Source organism: Misgurnus anguillicaudatus, chromosome 10 (assembly GCF_027580225.2).
Source record: "Misgurnus anguillicaudatus chromosome 10, ASM2758022v2, whole genome shotgun sequence".
In the NCBI taxonomy this organism is placed as follows: domain Eukaryota; kingdom Metazoa; phylum Chordata; class Actinopteri; order Cypriniformes; family Cobitidae; genus Misgurnus; species Misgurnus anguillicaudatus.
In genome coordinates this window covers 17,461,940-17,478,267 of record NC_073346.2, presented here as the reverse complement: position 1 = coordinate 17,478,267, position 16,328 = coordinate 17,461,940, and the positions used below count along the sequence as shown (strand labels likewise).

General features: G+C 40.6%; 2 protein-coding genes across 3 annotated transcripts; one reads left to right on the top strand and one right to left on the bottom strand.

Annotated features, from left to right (window-relative positions):
• The first annotated feature begins 81 nt into the window (after positions 1-81).
• On the top strand, positions 82-16,098 carry flcn (folliculin). Of its 2 annotated transcripts, XM_055209758.2 has the most exons (13): positions 82-222; positions 300-362; positions 595-804; positions 903-1,049; positions 1,175-1,396; positions 1,587-1,753; positions 2,230-2,321; positions 2,575-2,738; positions 2,817-2,930; positions 3,077-3,200; positions 9,779-9,904; positions 10,093-10,195; positions 15,451-16,098. In XM_055209758.2, the coding sequence occupies exons 3-13, from the start codon at positions 595-597 to the stop codon at positions 15,644-15,646; spliced, it is 1,665 nt and encodes a 554-aa protein (XP_055065733.1). In that variant the 5' UTR covers positions 82-222; positions 300-362; the 3' UTR covers positions 15,647-16,098. The 2 variants fall into 2 exon arrangements, with proteins under 2 accessions (XP_055065733.1, XP_055065734.1); XM_055209759.2 differs by lacking the exon at positions 300-362 and having other exon boundaries at positions 90-243.
• Positions 7,345-8,766, bottom strand: LOC141367222 (uncharacterized). Its single transcript, XM_073871993.1, has one exon. The coding sequence runs from the start codon at positions 8,276-8,278 to the stop codon at positions 7,349-7,351; it is 930 nt and encodes a 309-aa protein (XP_073728094.1). The 5' UTR covers positions 8,279-8,766; the 3' UTR covers positions 7,345-7,348.
• Positions 16,099-16,328: the final 230 nt, after the last annotated feature.

The window sequence follows — 16,328 nt, the reverse complement described above, 5'->3', positions numbered from 1 at the left end:
ACAATGTCCATTCATCGTGAGAGACAAGACCAGCTGTGAGTCACGTACACGATGTTATGCTCCAAGCGCGTGACATCCACCGTCACATGACACACAAGACTAAGCAAGGATGGACTTAACGATGTAAACACAATAAAACTAATCATAAGGATCGTGTTTCTGTACGATTTTGGAAAGTCGTACGTCGTTGAGGATGGCGTACCATTATGTTGACCGTGAGGCGTAATAAGAAACTATTGTATTGTAAGTAACATCTAAAACATTTACAGATAAGTTGCTGCCAATGCTTTCCGTTGCAGTGTTTTGTTCTAGTGTACTGGCGTAGCAGTCGGTACTACAGCTCTACCAAATTGTTAGCAAAGGTAAGGATGTTTTGTTTTTTTGTACTGTATTGAGAGATTGTATTTATTTTCAGTCAACTCTTATTACTATTTGATCTCTCTCTCTCTCTCTCTCTCTCTCTCTCTCTCTCTCTCTCTCTCATAAATTAATATATGTATTTTTATATTGTTGAAAATCTGATTGTATTGTTGTATTGTGTTGCATTGTTTATGGTTATCTAAACATAAATATAAAGGTTTGATGTTTCTCCAGATGAACGCTTTAGTTGCCCTTTGCCACTTTTGTGAACTCCATGGGCCACGGACACTGTTTTGTACAGAGGCCGTTCACCCTCCCTCCCCGTCTCCCTCGCAGGCTGGATCAGCCATTCCTTGCGACCGGGACCGAGAGATGGACAGGGAGGGCGAGGGTCTCACCATGAGAGCCAACAGCTCTGCCACACAGAAAGCCGATATGTGCGAGGTAAGCCAGAAAAAGATTGCAATTTGAATTTTCCTCCAAACTCTTTCTATTTTATCATTTTCTCATGCAACTTTTAATATCTGTACTTTTCTCATCAGGGCTGTCGTTCACTACCTGCATCCCACCCAGGGTTTGTGAGCGTGGATGGTGAGACGGGTATTCGCTACATAAGCCATCAGCACCCACGCCAGCCGCAGCTCTTCAGCGTGGTGCGACAGGCATGTGTGCGAAGCCTTAGCTGTGAGGTGTGTGCATATGTTTATGAGAGCTAACATTTAAATATTGTTTTTACAAATAGAGTATGGTTGCGTCATTCAGTTTGTGTAAATATATGTCACTGATTTTGACTTTTTTGAGTATTGCTCTTTAGGTTTGTCCTGGTAGGGAGGGGCCCATCTTCTTTGGAGATGAACAGCATGGATTTGTTTTCTCCCATACGTTTTTCATTAAAGACAGCCTTGCACGGGGCTTTCAGCGCTGGTACAGCATTGTTGTGGTGGCCATGGACAGGATCTACCTTATCAACTCCTGGCCATTCCTGCTGCGCCACCTGCGGCTAACCATTCACAGTCTACAAAGCACAGCACTCAAGGTACTTGAATCTGTTTTTTTGAGTGATATTTATAGGAGTACTAGAAAAACAACTGGGAGTGTGATGCATTGCAACTAGTTTTGTCAGCACTGTTTGCTTTCATTCTCACTCTTTTTGTTTTTTCATATCCAAGTGGTGTGGTTTATTGTCAACACCCAATTGAAATGACTGATTACATTTTTCACTGCAGGTGTTTGACAGCGAGCAGTGTGTGTGTCCTCAAAGGGCGGTGCGTATGAACAGTGCATTTTCCCCTGCGGTGTTCCCCCATCAGCGTAGCGGCAATGCGGCCCGCTCACTCACATCCCTAACCCAGCATCCCAACCTGTGGGCCAGTCTACACTCCTCATTCAGCTGGTGCGTAAAACACTGTGGATGTGTATCCATTGAGTTCATATAAGAATTTGGACAAAGACACACTTTATACAAATTTGCTGGTAGAGTACAATTTGAGATCGGTGAAAACACTACATACACAGGTTACTTAAATCTGAACAGGTGATAACTGAGACATGATGTGGTAATGTTTCACCTTACTGTTAAAGGAACCAATGGAGCAAGCGCATACACCAGTCTAAAAATAAAAAGCACAATTTATTGTTAGATTTTATTACTGATTTAAAAATCTTTGTTGTGCCATAATGTTGAACCACGGGTTTAACTTTTTGCCTTTTTTTAAGGATTGTTTGGGGTTACTTGTTTATTCAAATCCCTAACATTAAATATTAGTAAAAATAATAGCAAAAAACACTAATAAACAAACATATACTGTGTATCTGTTTTGTATTTCCTGCTTGCTTTTAATTTACTTGTTAATTGTCTGCGTGTTGTAGGTTACTGAAAGCTTGTGGCAGCCGGTTAACTGAAAAACTTTTGGAAGGAGCACCCACAGAAGACACACTGGTTCTCATTGAAAGACAAACTGGTAACATTATATAAAACACGGCAACAGGTTTTTTAAGTATTATTATGAAAACCCTAAAAAACATGTTTGTTTAAAGTGGAAAATGTAAAAACATTGTATCTTCCACTTTGTATAACATGAGAAACATGTAGAAATAAGTCTGAAAAACTCTTTAGTAATCACTTTAATTTAATATTTATAAAACAGAATAAAAGTAATATAATCCGTAAAATTGAAAAGTTCACAGTGATTTTTTTGTATAATTCTCTCACAGAACAAGAAGAAGAGATGACTGGCTGGGATGGTGCTGAAGGGGGCGGATCTAATCCTCAACCCAGCCAATCGGATAGTATGCTGGCCAGAGATTTTCATTGTGATGATGGGACGCAAGAGGACCTTCTTGGGCCAAAGTTTAAATCACTGAGACATTTAAGACAGGTGAATGTGTTCTCCATTACTTACCTCAAAAATATTTACTTACCATAAATTACTTACCGAAATTTGATTGATTGTCAGGTCCTTGGTGCTGCAGATTTTCGACAACTGGCATGGCATGTTCTCATGGGAAACCAAGTCATATGGAGAAGTGCAGATCCTGGCCTCATCCAGTCAGCTTTTAATGTATTAAAGGTCAGCTAAATACGTATGCACATATTTATCATACCTGTCAACAGCAAAAATACCTAGGCCTATATTATATAGTAAGTATACACTGGCAGTGTGTTTATTCTTGCTTCTAATTGAATTTTCATCCAAATTGTTTAATCATTTTGAAGGCTTTGCTTCCTGTTGGCTGTGTGCGAGCAGTTCCATACAGTCCTCACTATGAGGAAGCATATCGATGCAACTTTCTTGGGATAAGCCCAGATGTACAGATCCCAGCCCATGTCAGTTCATCAGGTACATTTTGTTACTGTGCATTGAATAATCTGTGAATTCTTTAGGGTTTCTGTGCAAGTCACTATACATAACAAGTTATACTGTATATTTACAGAATAATATCCCAATCCAGAGGTCCCCCATTAACACTTATTAACCCTGAACAGTTGCACTCCTTTCAACAATGGAAATACAACCATTCTAGGGAAAGCATGGCCATAAATTTTATCTTACAAGCGGGGGGGGGGGGGACAATAATCATAAAATTTCTCCAGAATTTTTTTTAAAGGGATAGATCGGCCAAAAATGAAGTGATTCTGTTTTTTAATACAGATGATACTGAGCTTTTTTTCTGCGTACACATATCTATACAAGTACAATTTTGACTATTATTTCTGTGCCCTTAAAGGGATAGTTTGGCAAAAAATTATATTAAACCCATGATTTACTCACCCCGAAGCCGTCCGAGGTGCATATGTCCATCTGTTTTCAGACGAACACATTTTCAGTCATTTTAGAAAATGTTTTAGATCTTTCAGTTAATTAAATGTGAAGTTACGGGGTCCACGTCCTTCAAGTCCAAAAAATGTGCATGTATCCTTCACAAAATAAATCCAAACGGTGTGACAGCATGAGAGGTTTAGGATCTTTTAGCTTGTGTCAGTTCCAAGAAAACATCACTTCAACGGTCTCTTCAACATGCAGGTGTGTTTAATAATTAACAAAAGGGTTTACAACTTAAATCTCTTCAGCTATAAAGTAACTTAGGCTTCTATAATTCACAAAGGTACGTGTCCTTCTCCAAGCCAAACACACACTCAACAGTTTCTCACACCCCCTATTAGGGACTGCTGCTGGTCTCATTAGCTGCAGCTGTACTCTCGGGCAGTCTGGGATTTGTAGTCTTTAACAGACGGCCATCTTGCTTTAGCCATCTGAGGGCAATGTATCTGCCCTCTAGAACACGCCCTCTCATGATGTCACATACCCCCCTCCACTCCTCTGAGGCTCTTGGTTGGCAGGCCACTGTGAAGAGGGCATCCTTGTGAGAGAGGGCATCAGCATTTCCATGGCATCGTCCAGGCCTGTGGACAACAGAGAAGTTAAAGGCTTGCAGACTTAAAAACCATCTAGTTATTCTGCCATTGCTCTCCTTATTCCGGGCCATCCATTGTAGTGGTGCATGGTCTGTCATTAATACAAATTTCCTCCCCAATAGATAGTACTTGAGTGCCTCTAGTGCCCATTTAATAGCTAAGCACTCTTTCTCAATTGTGGCATAATTTTTCATATGCTTTGCCAGTTTCCTACTGATGTAGAGCACAGGATGTTCCTCGCCTTCATGGGTTTGAGAAAGGACTGCTCCTAGACCCACCTCAGAGGCATCAGTCTGCACCAGGAATTCTTTAGTGAAGTCTGGGGATTTCAAAATCGGTCTGGAGCACAACATCATCTTTAACTGCGAGAAAGACTCCTCTGCCTCTTTGCTCCACTTTACCATTCTGGAGTGTCTGTTAGTGGTTAGCTCTGTAATGGGTGCAACCAGACTTGAAAAGTTAGGCACAAATCTCCTATAATAATTAGCTAGGCCAAGGAAGGACTTTACCTGTCTTTTGGTTTGTGGCCTAGGCCAGTTCTGAATGGCTCCAACTTTGGCTTCTTGAGGTTGTACTACACCCCTGCCTATGGTATAGCCCAGATACTCAGTTTCACCATAGGCAATTTTACATTTTTTGGGGTTTGCAGTCAAGCCCGCCTCTCTGAGAGAATCCAGTACCTTCTGCACCATTCCAAGATGGCTTTCCCAGTCTGAGCTGTGGATTACCACATCATCTAAATAAGCAGCTGCATACTGCTGGTGGGGTTGAAGGACACGGTTCATGAGCCTTTGGAAAGTGGCTGGAGCCCAATGAAGACCGAAGGGTAAATGAGTATAATGGTATAGTCTGTCTGGTGTTGCAAAAGCAGTCTTCTCTTTGGAATCTGAAGACAAGCGAACTTGCCAGTAGCCTTTTGTTAGATCTAGTGTTGAAATGAAGCGGGCTTTCCCTAGCCTGTCAATCAATTCATCAATGTGGGGCATAGGGTATGCATCAAACTTTGAGATCTCATTTAACTTCCTAAAGTCATTGCAGAACCTTATTGTGCCATCGGGCTTGGGGACCATCACTATAGGGCTCGACCATGCACTCTGTGACTCCTCAATGACCCCTAACCTAAGCATTTCCCTCACCTCTTCCTTAATGACTTCTCGTCTGGCCTCTGGGATTCTGTAAGGGCGCTGCTGCACAATTTTCCCCGGGACAGTATGGATCTCATGCTGGATCATTTGAGTATGGCCTGGAACTGGGGAAAATACATCTTTGTTATAATCCACTAGCTCCATCACTTCCTGTTTTTGTTGTGGGTTCAGATCTGGGCTTACCCGGACTTCTTCTCGTGGTGGGTCACTGGGTTTGCTTGGGGAAAAAGAACACATCATCACTTCTCTAGGGTGCCAACTTTTCAAGAGGTTGACATGGTATATTTGGTCAGGCTTTCTTTTGCCTGTTTGCTTAACCCTGTAATTGACCTCCCATACCCTCTCTATGACCTCAAAGGGGCCCTGCCAGGTGGCTAGGAATTAACAATCTACTGTGGGCACCAGCACTAACACTCGGTCTCCAGGCTGAAATTCTCTAGGCTGAGCTGGGCAGTTATATATCGCTTGTTGTTCTCGTTGTGCTTTCTCCATATGCTCTCTTACAATAGGATAAATGGCTGCCATTCTGTCTCTCACTTGCCCCACATGCTCAATGAACGACCTGTGGGGGCAAGGCTGTTCCACCCATGCTTCTTTTGCTATATCCAGCAGTCCTCTTGGCTTGTATGGGTACAAAAGTTCAAAAGGGGCGAACCCTGTAGAGGCTTGTGGTACTTCTCTAATTGAGAACAACAGATAGGGTAAGAGTTGATCCCAGTTTTTGCCATGTGTGTCAATGGTTTTACGAAGCATTTGCTTTAGGGTCTTATTAAAACGTTCCACAAGGCCGTCTGTCTGTGGGTGGTACACCGAGGTTCTTATTTGCTTTATTTTTAGGAGGGCGCAGAGCTCTTTCATTACACGAGACATGAATGGGGTCCCCTGGTCTGTAAGAATTTCTTTTGAGGCCCCACAATGTCCATCCCAATCCTCTCAAAGGGGGTTTCGATGATAGGTAAAGGAATCAAGGGACTACGAAAATTAGGTCTTGGAGCTGACTGCTGACACTCTGGGCAACTACGACAGTAGTTCTCTACTTCCTTATGCACACCAGGCCAAAAGAACCGTTGTAGCACCCTTTCTTTGGTTTTGTTCACCCCTAAATGTGCCCCAAGCAGATGAGTGTGGGCTAGTTGCAGTACTGTGGCCCTATGGGTTTGAGGCACAAGCAACTGCTCTATAGTCTCCTCCCCTTCTTTTTTTATTTGGTAGAGCAACCCATTCTTAATCGCAAAATGTGGGTACACTACTGGAAGATTACTAGGAACTATTCCATCAATAACTTTCACATTTTTTAAAGCATTAACAAGTGTACGGTCATTCAGTTGTGCTGTTCCATACTGGCCTGTTAACATTTGGTGCCCTGGCGCTTCTGGACCACTATTACTTTCTTGGGATGCCCCCAGCTCCTCAGGTTCCTTTTGTAACTGTACCCTGCTTTGAGTGATGGGCTGTGGTGGTGGCTGATCTGCTTGTTCTGAGGCCGACTCAGTCTCTTCCAGGTTGTCTCCTCTATTCATCCGTGTCTGCACTGGAAGGCAATGGTGTGTTAGAGTTTGGACATTTTGACTTGCATAATCTAACATATTTTGTCTGTTTTTACCCCTGGGTCGCTGTGATTCTCTTGTTCTCCTTGCTTGTACATCTTGCCATAACATGTGAAACACAGGACAATCTCATCCAATTAATACCTGTACAGGTAGGGATCCCACCACCCCAGCTTGAATTTCATACTTCCCTCTAGTCGTGACTAATGTTACTGCAGATGTGGGATATGTACAAGTGTCACCATGCACACACAAAACTGGAATTGGGTTTTCTAATGAGACTTGCTTTGGATTGACCAAGGACTGGTGCACCAGTGTAATCATGCTCCCAGAGTCCAGTAATGCCTCTACGTCTTGACTATTTACTGATACAGGGCATGTCATTGCTTGGAACACACAGAGTTGCCCAACAAGGCAGCAAAAAGGTTATTTTTCAAGCCACTTGAAGACTCAGCCGTCGGCATAGGCTCATCTGTCTGGTTGCATTGCCATGAAATGTGTCCTACTTCCCCACACTTGTAACAGGTTCTTGGTTTATACAATGGGCTTTCGACTGGCGAATCTTGTTGGCTGGACCTTTTCCCCTGTGGGCTAGGCCATCTGGGAGTAGAGGTTCTCAGGAAAAACTTTTGTTGGGGATGTGCACTGGTTGGAGACCGTGAGTTCAGCATTTCTGCACTGGCTTGGTATCTTTCAACTTCTTCTATCAATTCTTGAGGTGAACTTGGGTTATTCAGACAAACAAATCGTTTAGCTTCAATGGGTAGGGCTCTTAAAAATCTGTCCATCACCAACGAATCGACCACTTCTGTTGCTGAGTGCCCACCAAGCTCTAACCATTTCTTAGCCAAACGCATTAATTCGTGCATCTGTGTACGCGGTGGCTGTTCTTTCTTGAAGCACCATGCATGGTACCTCTGGGCCCTCCCAAATTCTGTAAGACCACTGCGACTTAACATTTCTTTCTTTAAGGAGTCATAATTATTGGCCCAAGTTGGGTCTAAATCTAGGAAGGCCTTCTGTGATTCTCCAGACAAAAACTGTGCCAATATTTTTGCCCATTGATCTTTTGGCCATTTTTCTCTAAAGGCAGTCGTCTCAAAAGCATGCAAGTATGCTTCGACATCGTCACACTCTCCCATTTTAGGAATAAAGTCACTATCCCGTATTCTGCTAACATCTTGGGCTTGGTTCATTTCCAGTTCTTTAATTTTAAGATTATTGGCCCGCCTTTGTGCCTCCAATAAGCCAGCTTGAATTTGCTGCTGCACTTTATTACTCTCTATCATTGATTTCAGTAACTCTTCCATTTTACCATCAATTAACTGTGTACTTAGCTTAGAAAACAGGCTGTTAGGTCCTCCACATCACTCTGGAACATCTGCAGTCATCCAAGTGCCCGCATTCTCCACCATATGTGACAGCATGAGAGGTTTAGGATCTTTTAGCTTGTGTCAGTTCCAAGAAAACATCACTTCAACGGTCTCTTCACCATGCAGGTGTGTTTAATAATTAACAAAAGGGTTTACAACTTAAATCTCTTCAGCTATAAAGTAACTTAGGCTTCTTTAATTCACAAAGGTACGTGTCCTTCTCCAAGCCAAACACACACTCAACAGTTTCTCACACCCCCTATTAGGGACCGCTGCTGGTCTCATTAGCTGCAGCTGTACTCTCGGGCAGTCTGGGATTTGTAGTCTTTAACAGACGGCCATCTTGCTTCAGCCATCTGAGGGCAATGTATCTGCCCTCTAGAACACGCCCTCTCATGATGTCACAACGGATAAACAAAGGCCTTCTGAGAGTAATCCACGCGGTGTTGTTGTAGAAATATCCATATTTAAAACTTTATAAACAAAAATAACTACCTTCCAGTAGCGCCGCCATCTTAGACTCCGCTGTATTTGGGAGAGAGTATCTGCGTAGTCTACGCACTTTTCTTAGTGACGTATGACAAATTCGGAGGGCCGGGGCACAGAGCAGCAGCAGAAAAACCTCCGTAAGCTGCGTAAGCTCTCATCTTGAATGTGGACACGACTAAGATGGCGGCATTACCGGAAACAAGTTATTTTCGTTTATAAAGTTTTAAATGTGGATATTTCTACAACAACACCGGTGGATTACCCTCAGAAGGCTTTTGTTTATCATTGTGGAGCCATTTTGTGAAGGATAGATGCACATTTTTTGGACTTGAAGGACGTGGACCCCGTAACGTCACATTGGATTTACTGAAAGATCTAAAACATTTTCTAAAATAACTGAAAGTGTTCGTCTGAAAACAGATGAACATATGCATCTCGGACGGCTTCGGGGTGAGTAAATTATGGGTTTAATATAATTTTTGGCCGAACTATCCCTTTAAGGGCACACAAATAATAGTCAAAATTGTACCCAGAAAAAAAGCTCAGCATCATCTGTATTAAAAAACAGAATCACTTCATTTGATGTTCTGCCTATTAGGGAAAGATTATTTTTTATAACATTTTTCATAACAAGATGTTTATCAATTAATATTAATTCTATTATATAATATGATATATTATAATTGTAGATTATATGTTATAAATATATCATATTGTTCAAGACACTGAATAGAGGGTGAAATAGAGGGAATTTATTGTCAGAATCTGCTTATTTCTCAACTTTTGTGTGTCTGTTTTCTTTCAAAACACACTAAAATTGTTTTATAACTCAAGTGTCAAGTTCATCTGGAAGTTCATCGCTCATAGGGCACCCTTGCATGGCTAGACAGCCCTTTTTTTCCTAAGCCCTATTTATCTTACTTTTTTGTCTCTCAATCTGTCTCACAGAGTTTTCAGTGCTGGTGGATGTTCTTAATGTCGAGCGTGGATGTGTAAATCCTATGTCGGATGACTACATTCTTTCACTTTACCAGTTCAACATTAGCAGTGCCAACACGCAACCCGTGGACAGAGGTAGTTGGCAGGGGGTGCAAAACTATGCATTTTTATTTATCGACTAGACTTGTTTACCAGACTTAGATGTGTTTGTAAGTGTTGTCACAGTCTTTATTGTATTTTTCTGATGTTATGTGTCTTTATTTATGTATAGCCTAAAAGACACACTTTCTATCACCAAACCACAATTTGTCTTTTTTTCTCAGGTCCAACTCTGTTGAATAAGATTGAAGTGGCTCTTTGTAATGAGAATCTGTCAGTGGAGGTGGTGTCTCTCTGTCTGCTGTGTCTCAAAGAAGAGTGGATGAAGTAAACTCATATTTTCTCTACATATACATACATACATATAATAGTTTACTTCTATCTCTTCAGTCTGAAATCAATAGAAATTCATGACAATCTCTAACTCTATAGTTGATATGGTATAGATACAGTGGCAAGAAAAAGTATATGAACCTTTTGGGATTTCATTGTTTTCTGAATAAATTTGTCATAAAATGTCAAGTAATGGTATTGACAAACATAATGTCTAAAAATAATTACACAAAAAATGTTGATCTTTCCTGTCTTTATTGAACACACTAATTCAACATTCAAAATGGCAGTGGAAAAAGTAAGTGCACCCCTAAAATTAATAACTGGTTGACCCCCTTGGCAGCAGTAATCTCAACCAGACACTTCCTGTAGCTGTGAATCAGACCAGCACATCGAGGAGGAATTTGAGGCCATTCTTCCTGTCAGAACTGCTTTAGCTCTGTCATATTCTTTGGCCCTCTTCAAGTCAATCCATAGCATCTCTATTGGGTTGAGGTCTGGATTCTGACTTGGCCACTCCAAAAGGCAGATTTCTGTTGTGGACTTGCTCCGGTGTGTTGGGTCATTACCTTCTACACAGTTTCAGCTGACGTACAGAAATTCTCACATTATCCTAAAGAATTGTCTGATATACTTGGGAATTCATCTTCCCCTCAATGATTGTGAGCTGGCCAGGCCCTGATGCAGCAAAGCTGATGTTTCCTCCACCATACTTTACAGTTGATGTTTTCATGATGATCTGCCGTGCCCTTTCTACGCCAGATGTAGCGATAAGTGTGTTTCCAAATAGTTTAATCTTAGTTTAATCAGTCCACAAAACATTTGCCAATACCATTGTGGAGTGTCAATGTGCTGTTTTTGTCTTCTTTTTAGTAAGCAATGGCTTCCTTCATGGATACCCTGCTTGTTCAGTGTTTTGCGTATTGTAGATTCATGAACAGAGATGTTAGCAAGTTCCAATGATGCCTTCAAATCTTTGGCTGTCATTCTGGCTTGTTTCTTTACCTCATTAATGAGTCTTCAATGTGCTATTGGTGTCATTTTGACTGGGCGCCTACTTTTTGGTAGAGTAGCAACAGTCCCTTGTAGAGTGTAAACTGTAGAGGTGAATTTCTAAAGTCTTTGAAATAACTTTGTAACCATTACCAGCTTTATGTAAAGGAACGATTCTTGATCATTGCTCCTCTTAAAGCTCTTTTTGGAGAGGCATAGTACACCTCCAAATGTGTTATCTTAATGAGACTCCAGGTGTGCTAAAACCTGACTCCAATTAGCTTTTTTTGAGGTCAATAACTCAAGGGTTCACATAATTTTTCCACAAGCACTATAAGTTTTTTTGGTTGTTTTCAATACAGACATGAAAGATCGGAATTTTTTGTGTAATTCTTTTTAGACACATTATGTTTGTCAATACCCTTGACTAAGATGAAAATCAGATCACATTTTATTACAAATTTATTCAGAAAACCATGAAATTCCAAAAGATTCATATACGTTTTCTTGCCACTGTGTAGTAGCTTTTAATTGTATTCATCATATACAGTGGGGTTCAAAGGTCTAACATATAAAGAATAAGAAATATTCATACGTTTCTTAACAATTAAGCAAACCTCTGAGAATTTTTGCTTTTTGTAGGGTCAGATTTACTTTCTTCAACTGATGCATACAAGACGCTATTTTCATGTTTGGCATGGATTAGGTTTTACATAAATGTGTGGAGTTCATGCCAGCTGAAGTGCATGCTGCAGATATTCAGAAAATTGGCAGTTTAGAAATTTACCTTTTCTTTCAAATGATTTGTTACAGCATAATTTGTAATTAAAGGCACAATATGTAGGGTGTCACCACTAGAGGTCGTACTTTCAAAACAATAACAAAGGCAAAGCTTAATGACATTTACCCTGCGTCCCAATTCACACACTATCAGTACTAGTAATAGTAGTCGAATTTAGGGGCTGTTTACACTTGGTATTAAGATGTGTTTTCATCGATCGGATCACAAGTGGACGAGAGAGACACATTACGTTTACACCTTGTATTTAAATCCGTCTCTTTTGTCCACTTTCGACCGCTTCTGTTCTGAATACTGTGAGGGGGTGGTCTGTGAGATGGTGGGCGAGTCTCTCTGCTGTCATTCAAACCCGAGCGAGAGTAATTATAAGTTTATATGGACGCAAACTAATATTATGTCGGAGTGCACTGCTTGTTTAGCAAGTAAACATGCTGCACAGTGTTTTGTACATGAGTATGTAAGAGCTTTCTTTGAATTTTCAGCGCAATTGATGAAATAGGATCGCGCAACTTTCACACGCTTTTGTCCACCGAATGTTCACGCCAGAAGTAAAAAAAGACGTAAACTTGTGTTTAATACCTCAGATTAGATAAATGGGCAGAGAGAAGGCGGTCGCGTGTGGCTGTTCGAACGCATTCAACCACATGTGCGTTCCGCAACTCCAAAGCGATCCGATCGAAAGTGGTTTCGACCACCTCTGGATGTGGTTGAAAGTGGTCGAAAGTGGACGAGCTCAAAACGTTTTGAACACCGTTTACACCTGGCATTAACGTCGTCCACTTGTGATCCGATCGACGAAAACGCATGTTAATGCCAAGTATAAACAGCCTCTCCGATTTAGTGTGTCTCTTTCAAAGCACTCAAATGTCTATACTTTACCATAACAAAAACAGTACATACTTTTAGGGCATAGTACATAGTAAGCAAATTAGGATGCAGGCCCAGTCTTCCTACTAAAGGTCTGGGACCCCTGGCAGCTGACTGACAGGTAAACCAACCAATCACATTTCGCTTTATGCCTTGCCATGTTTAGGGGCTTGGAGATGTCACCACAATAACAGACCGATGTGTCCATCATTCACAAACATTTCTAAAGTTTATAGCAATAATAGCAAACTCATTAACTCTTAGCTGCAAAGCACAAGAGATGCTGTATAACCACCACTTCCACATTTGTCCACACGTGTTGCCATGGTTTCTAAAAGTGGATATCCGAGGATAGCGCTGATATTGCTTCATGAATACAGCTGTGTTCCAAAAAATAGCAGTGTAATAATGAAAGTGAATTAAGTTTATTTCCTTATTTCAAATGTATTGAAAACATTACACTTTCAATTCCAAATCAAAATATTCACATAGTTTACAAGTCTGTCTTGTTCTTTTAAAGGGAAGCAAAGAAAATGAATATTAAGCTGTTCAAAAAATAGCAGTGTCAAAAATTTTCTCTTTAGATATTTATCCACTGAAGACATTTTAACTCCACTTTAAGCTATTGAATTACTCATATATAGTTGCATAACCCTTGTTGCTGATAACTGCTGCACATCTGTGTCAAATTGAGTCAACCAACTTCTGGCACCTAGTAACAGATATTTCAGCCCAGGATCCAAAGTTCTAGGTTTTAGGTTTTGCTTCAGAAACTGCATTTTTTTTAATGTCACCCCATAAGTTTTCAATGGGGTAGAGATCAGTGAATTGAGCTGGCCACTCCATAACCTCAATCCTTTCTGTCTGGAACCAAGATTTTGCCCTCTTGCTTGTGTGTTTGGGCTTGTTGTCTTGTTGAAACACCCATTATAGCGGCATTTCCTCTTCTGCAAAGGGCAACATAATCTCTTCATGTATTCTGATGTATTCAGCTGATCCATGTTCCCTTGTATACGATAAATATGCCCAACACGGTGGTATGAAAAACATCTCCATATCATGATTTTTGCACCACCATGTTTAGCTTTCTTTACTGTACTGTTGCTTGAATTCAGTACCCGGGAGTCACCTGTGGTTCCGTCGATAACCACTTTATTTACTACTGGTGCTTTGTGGGAGCTTCTTGCAAACAGGTTAGCTTCAATCAGATGTCTTCTGACTGTCACAGTACTTACAGATCATTTTAGATTATCTTTGATCTTTCTAGAGGTGATGAGGGTCTGAGCCTTTGCATTCCTGACTGTTGTTCGGTCTGTTTTGCCGGTGGTTCCTCGTTTTCTTCCATGTGCTTTGGGTTTTTGTTGCCATTTGAAGGCATTTGAGATAATTTTAGCTGAGCATCATAAACTTTGCTGCATTTCTTTATACACTCACCTAAAGGATTATTAGGAACACCTGTTCAAATTCTTATTAATGCAATTATCTAATCAACCAATCACATGGCAGTTGCTTCAATGCATTTAGGGGTGTGGTCCTGGTAAAGACAATCTCCTGAACTCCAAACTGAATGGGAAAGAAAGGTGAATTAAGCAATTTTAAGCGTGGCATGGTTGTGGGTGCCAGGTGAGCCGGTCTCAGTATTTCACAATCTGCTCAGTTACTGGGATTTTCACAAACAACCATTTCTAGGGTTTACAAAGAATGATGTGAAAAGGGAAAAACATCCAGTATGTGGCAGTCCTGTGAGCGAAAATGCCTTGTTGATGCTATAGGTCAGAGGAGAATGGGCCGACTGATTCAAGCTAATAGAAGAGCAACTTTGACTGAAATAACCACTTGAGGTATGCAGCAAAGCATTTGTAAAGTCACAACACGCACAACCTTGAGGCGGATTGGCTACAACAGCAGAAGACCCCACTCATCTCCACTACAAATAGGAAAATAGGCTACAATTTGCACAAGCTCACCAAAATTGGACAGTTGAAGATGGTCTCAAATGCCTTCAAATGGCAACAAGAACCCGAAGCACATGGAAGAAAACAAGCAACTACTGGTAAAACAGATTGAACAATAGTCAGGAATGCAAAGGTTCAGCCTTTCATCACCTCACAAAAGAAGATCTTTAAAAAAAAATGATGGTAACCACACAGTTGATGGTAGGATAAGCAAATACTATGAAAGTCAAGGGGTACCATCAACTGTTTGCTTACTATCATTTATTAAAACATCTTCTGCATTTAACAGAATAAAGAAACTCATACAGGTTTATAACAACATGAGAGTGAATAAATGATGACAGAATTTTCATTTTGGGGTGAACCATCCCTTTAAATTGTTTCTCATATACTGTTATGAAACCCTTCACAAGGCTTTTATTACACATCGTACAAACCATTTAAAATATTGTGGTGTTTTAAATGAAACACATTTTGTCAGCTTTCCTTTCATATTCCCTGTTCGCGCAGTTCTCCTTCCTTCTTTACCTCGCAATTTCCTTCATGTCCTGTTTTCTTTTTTTGTGTCTATTGTTCTTGTTCTGACCCTATGTGCTGTTTCTTAACACCTGGTCTTCTTGTTTTCTCTGTTACAGCAAAGTGAAGGTTTTATTTAAGTTCTCCAAGGTGGACGGCAGAGGTAAAGAAGACACGCAGAAGATTTTAGTCCTACTGGGGGCCACAGGACCAGGTGAAGAAGACAACGTGCGACTTCTTAAGTTTTGGATGACAGGACTCAGCAAGACCTACAAGAGCCATCTGATGACAGCTGTGAGAAGTCTGAGCCAGTGAGAGAGAGAGAGGGAGTAAGGGAGGGTGGGCAGGGGGACAATGGACTCATTGCTTGGGTATGATAAAAGAAAAGCATGTGTGAATTATAGGAAAAGGCGGCCAGGTCGTGGCCCTTTTGAAAGAATGGTTTTCTTTATGGTACAAGGAAATTTTTCTCAGAGAGAACGTAAAAGCAATCGCTGTAATTGAAGCCTCGGAAAGATATAGTTAGAGACGTGCATTTAAATGGAATGTTGTTTTACTGTCATGACCAGGCATGTCTTTATCACTGGGTATTTGTGTATGTCTAATGAAGGACAACGGTGCACTTAACATTCACGTCATCACATGTTCTGTTTGTAACTCTCAGAGAGAAAATGAGAATTTTATTTGCAATTTATTTATTCTTGTTTGATAACTTGTATACTGTAAAATTAGACATACTAAATAAAGAGACTGTACAGCTTGTAAAATTTTTAATCCAATTAATTCTTGCAATTGCTAAAAGTGACATTTACTGCTGTAACAAAAAGTAACAACACTAAACCAATTACCGTTTTTACAACTTGTTACAGCATGCTACATAACCTCAAGCCATTCAATAAACACTGCTAACATATAAGCAGCTCTCAGATAAGTATGCACTTTGTTTCATTTGAGGGAGATTAGGCTATATAAGTGTATTCCTACCAACAGTTCCTAA

What these genes read in the sequence shown, in the direction of transcription:
- flcn (XM_055209758.2), top strand. Translation starts at nt 595, where the DNA reads ATGAACGCTTTAGTTGCCCTTTGCCACTTTTGTGAACTCCATGGGCCA. An exon ending in AGAAAGCCGATATGTGCGAG is followed by an intron (nt 805 to 902) that starts GTAAGCCAGAAA and finishes TTTTCTCATCAG; the next exon opens with GGCTGTCGTTCACTACCTGC. An exon ending in CACTGAGACATTTAAGACAG is followed by an intron (nt 2,739 to 2,816) that starts GTGAATGTGTTC and finishes ATTGATTGTCAG; the next exon opens with GTCCTTGGTGCTGCAGATTT.
- LOC141367222 (XM_073871993.1), bottom strand. Translation starts at nt 8,278, where the DNA reads ATGGAAGAGTTACTGAAATCAATGATAGAGAGTAATAAAGTGCAGCAG.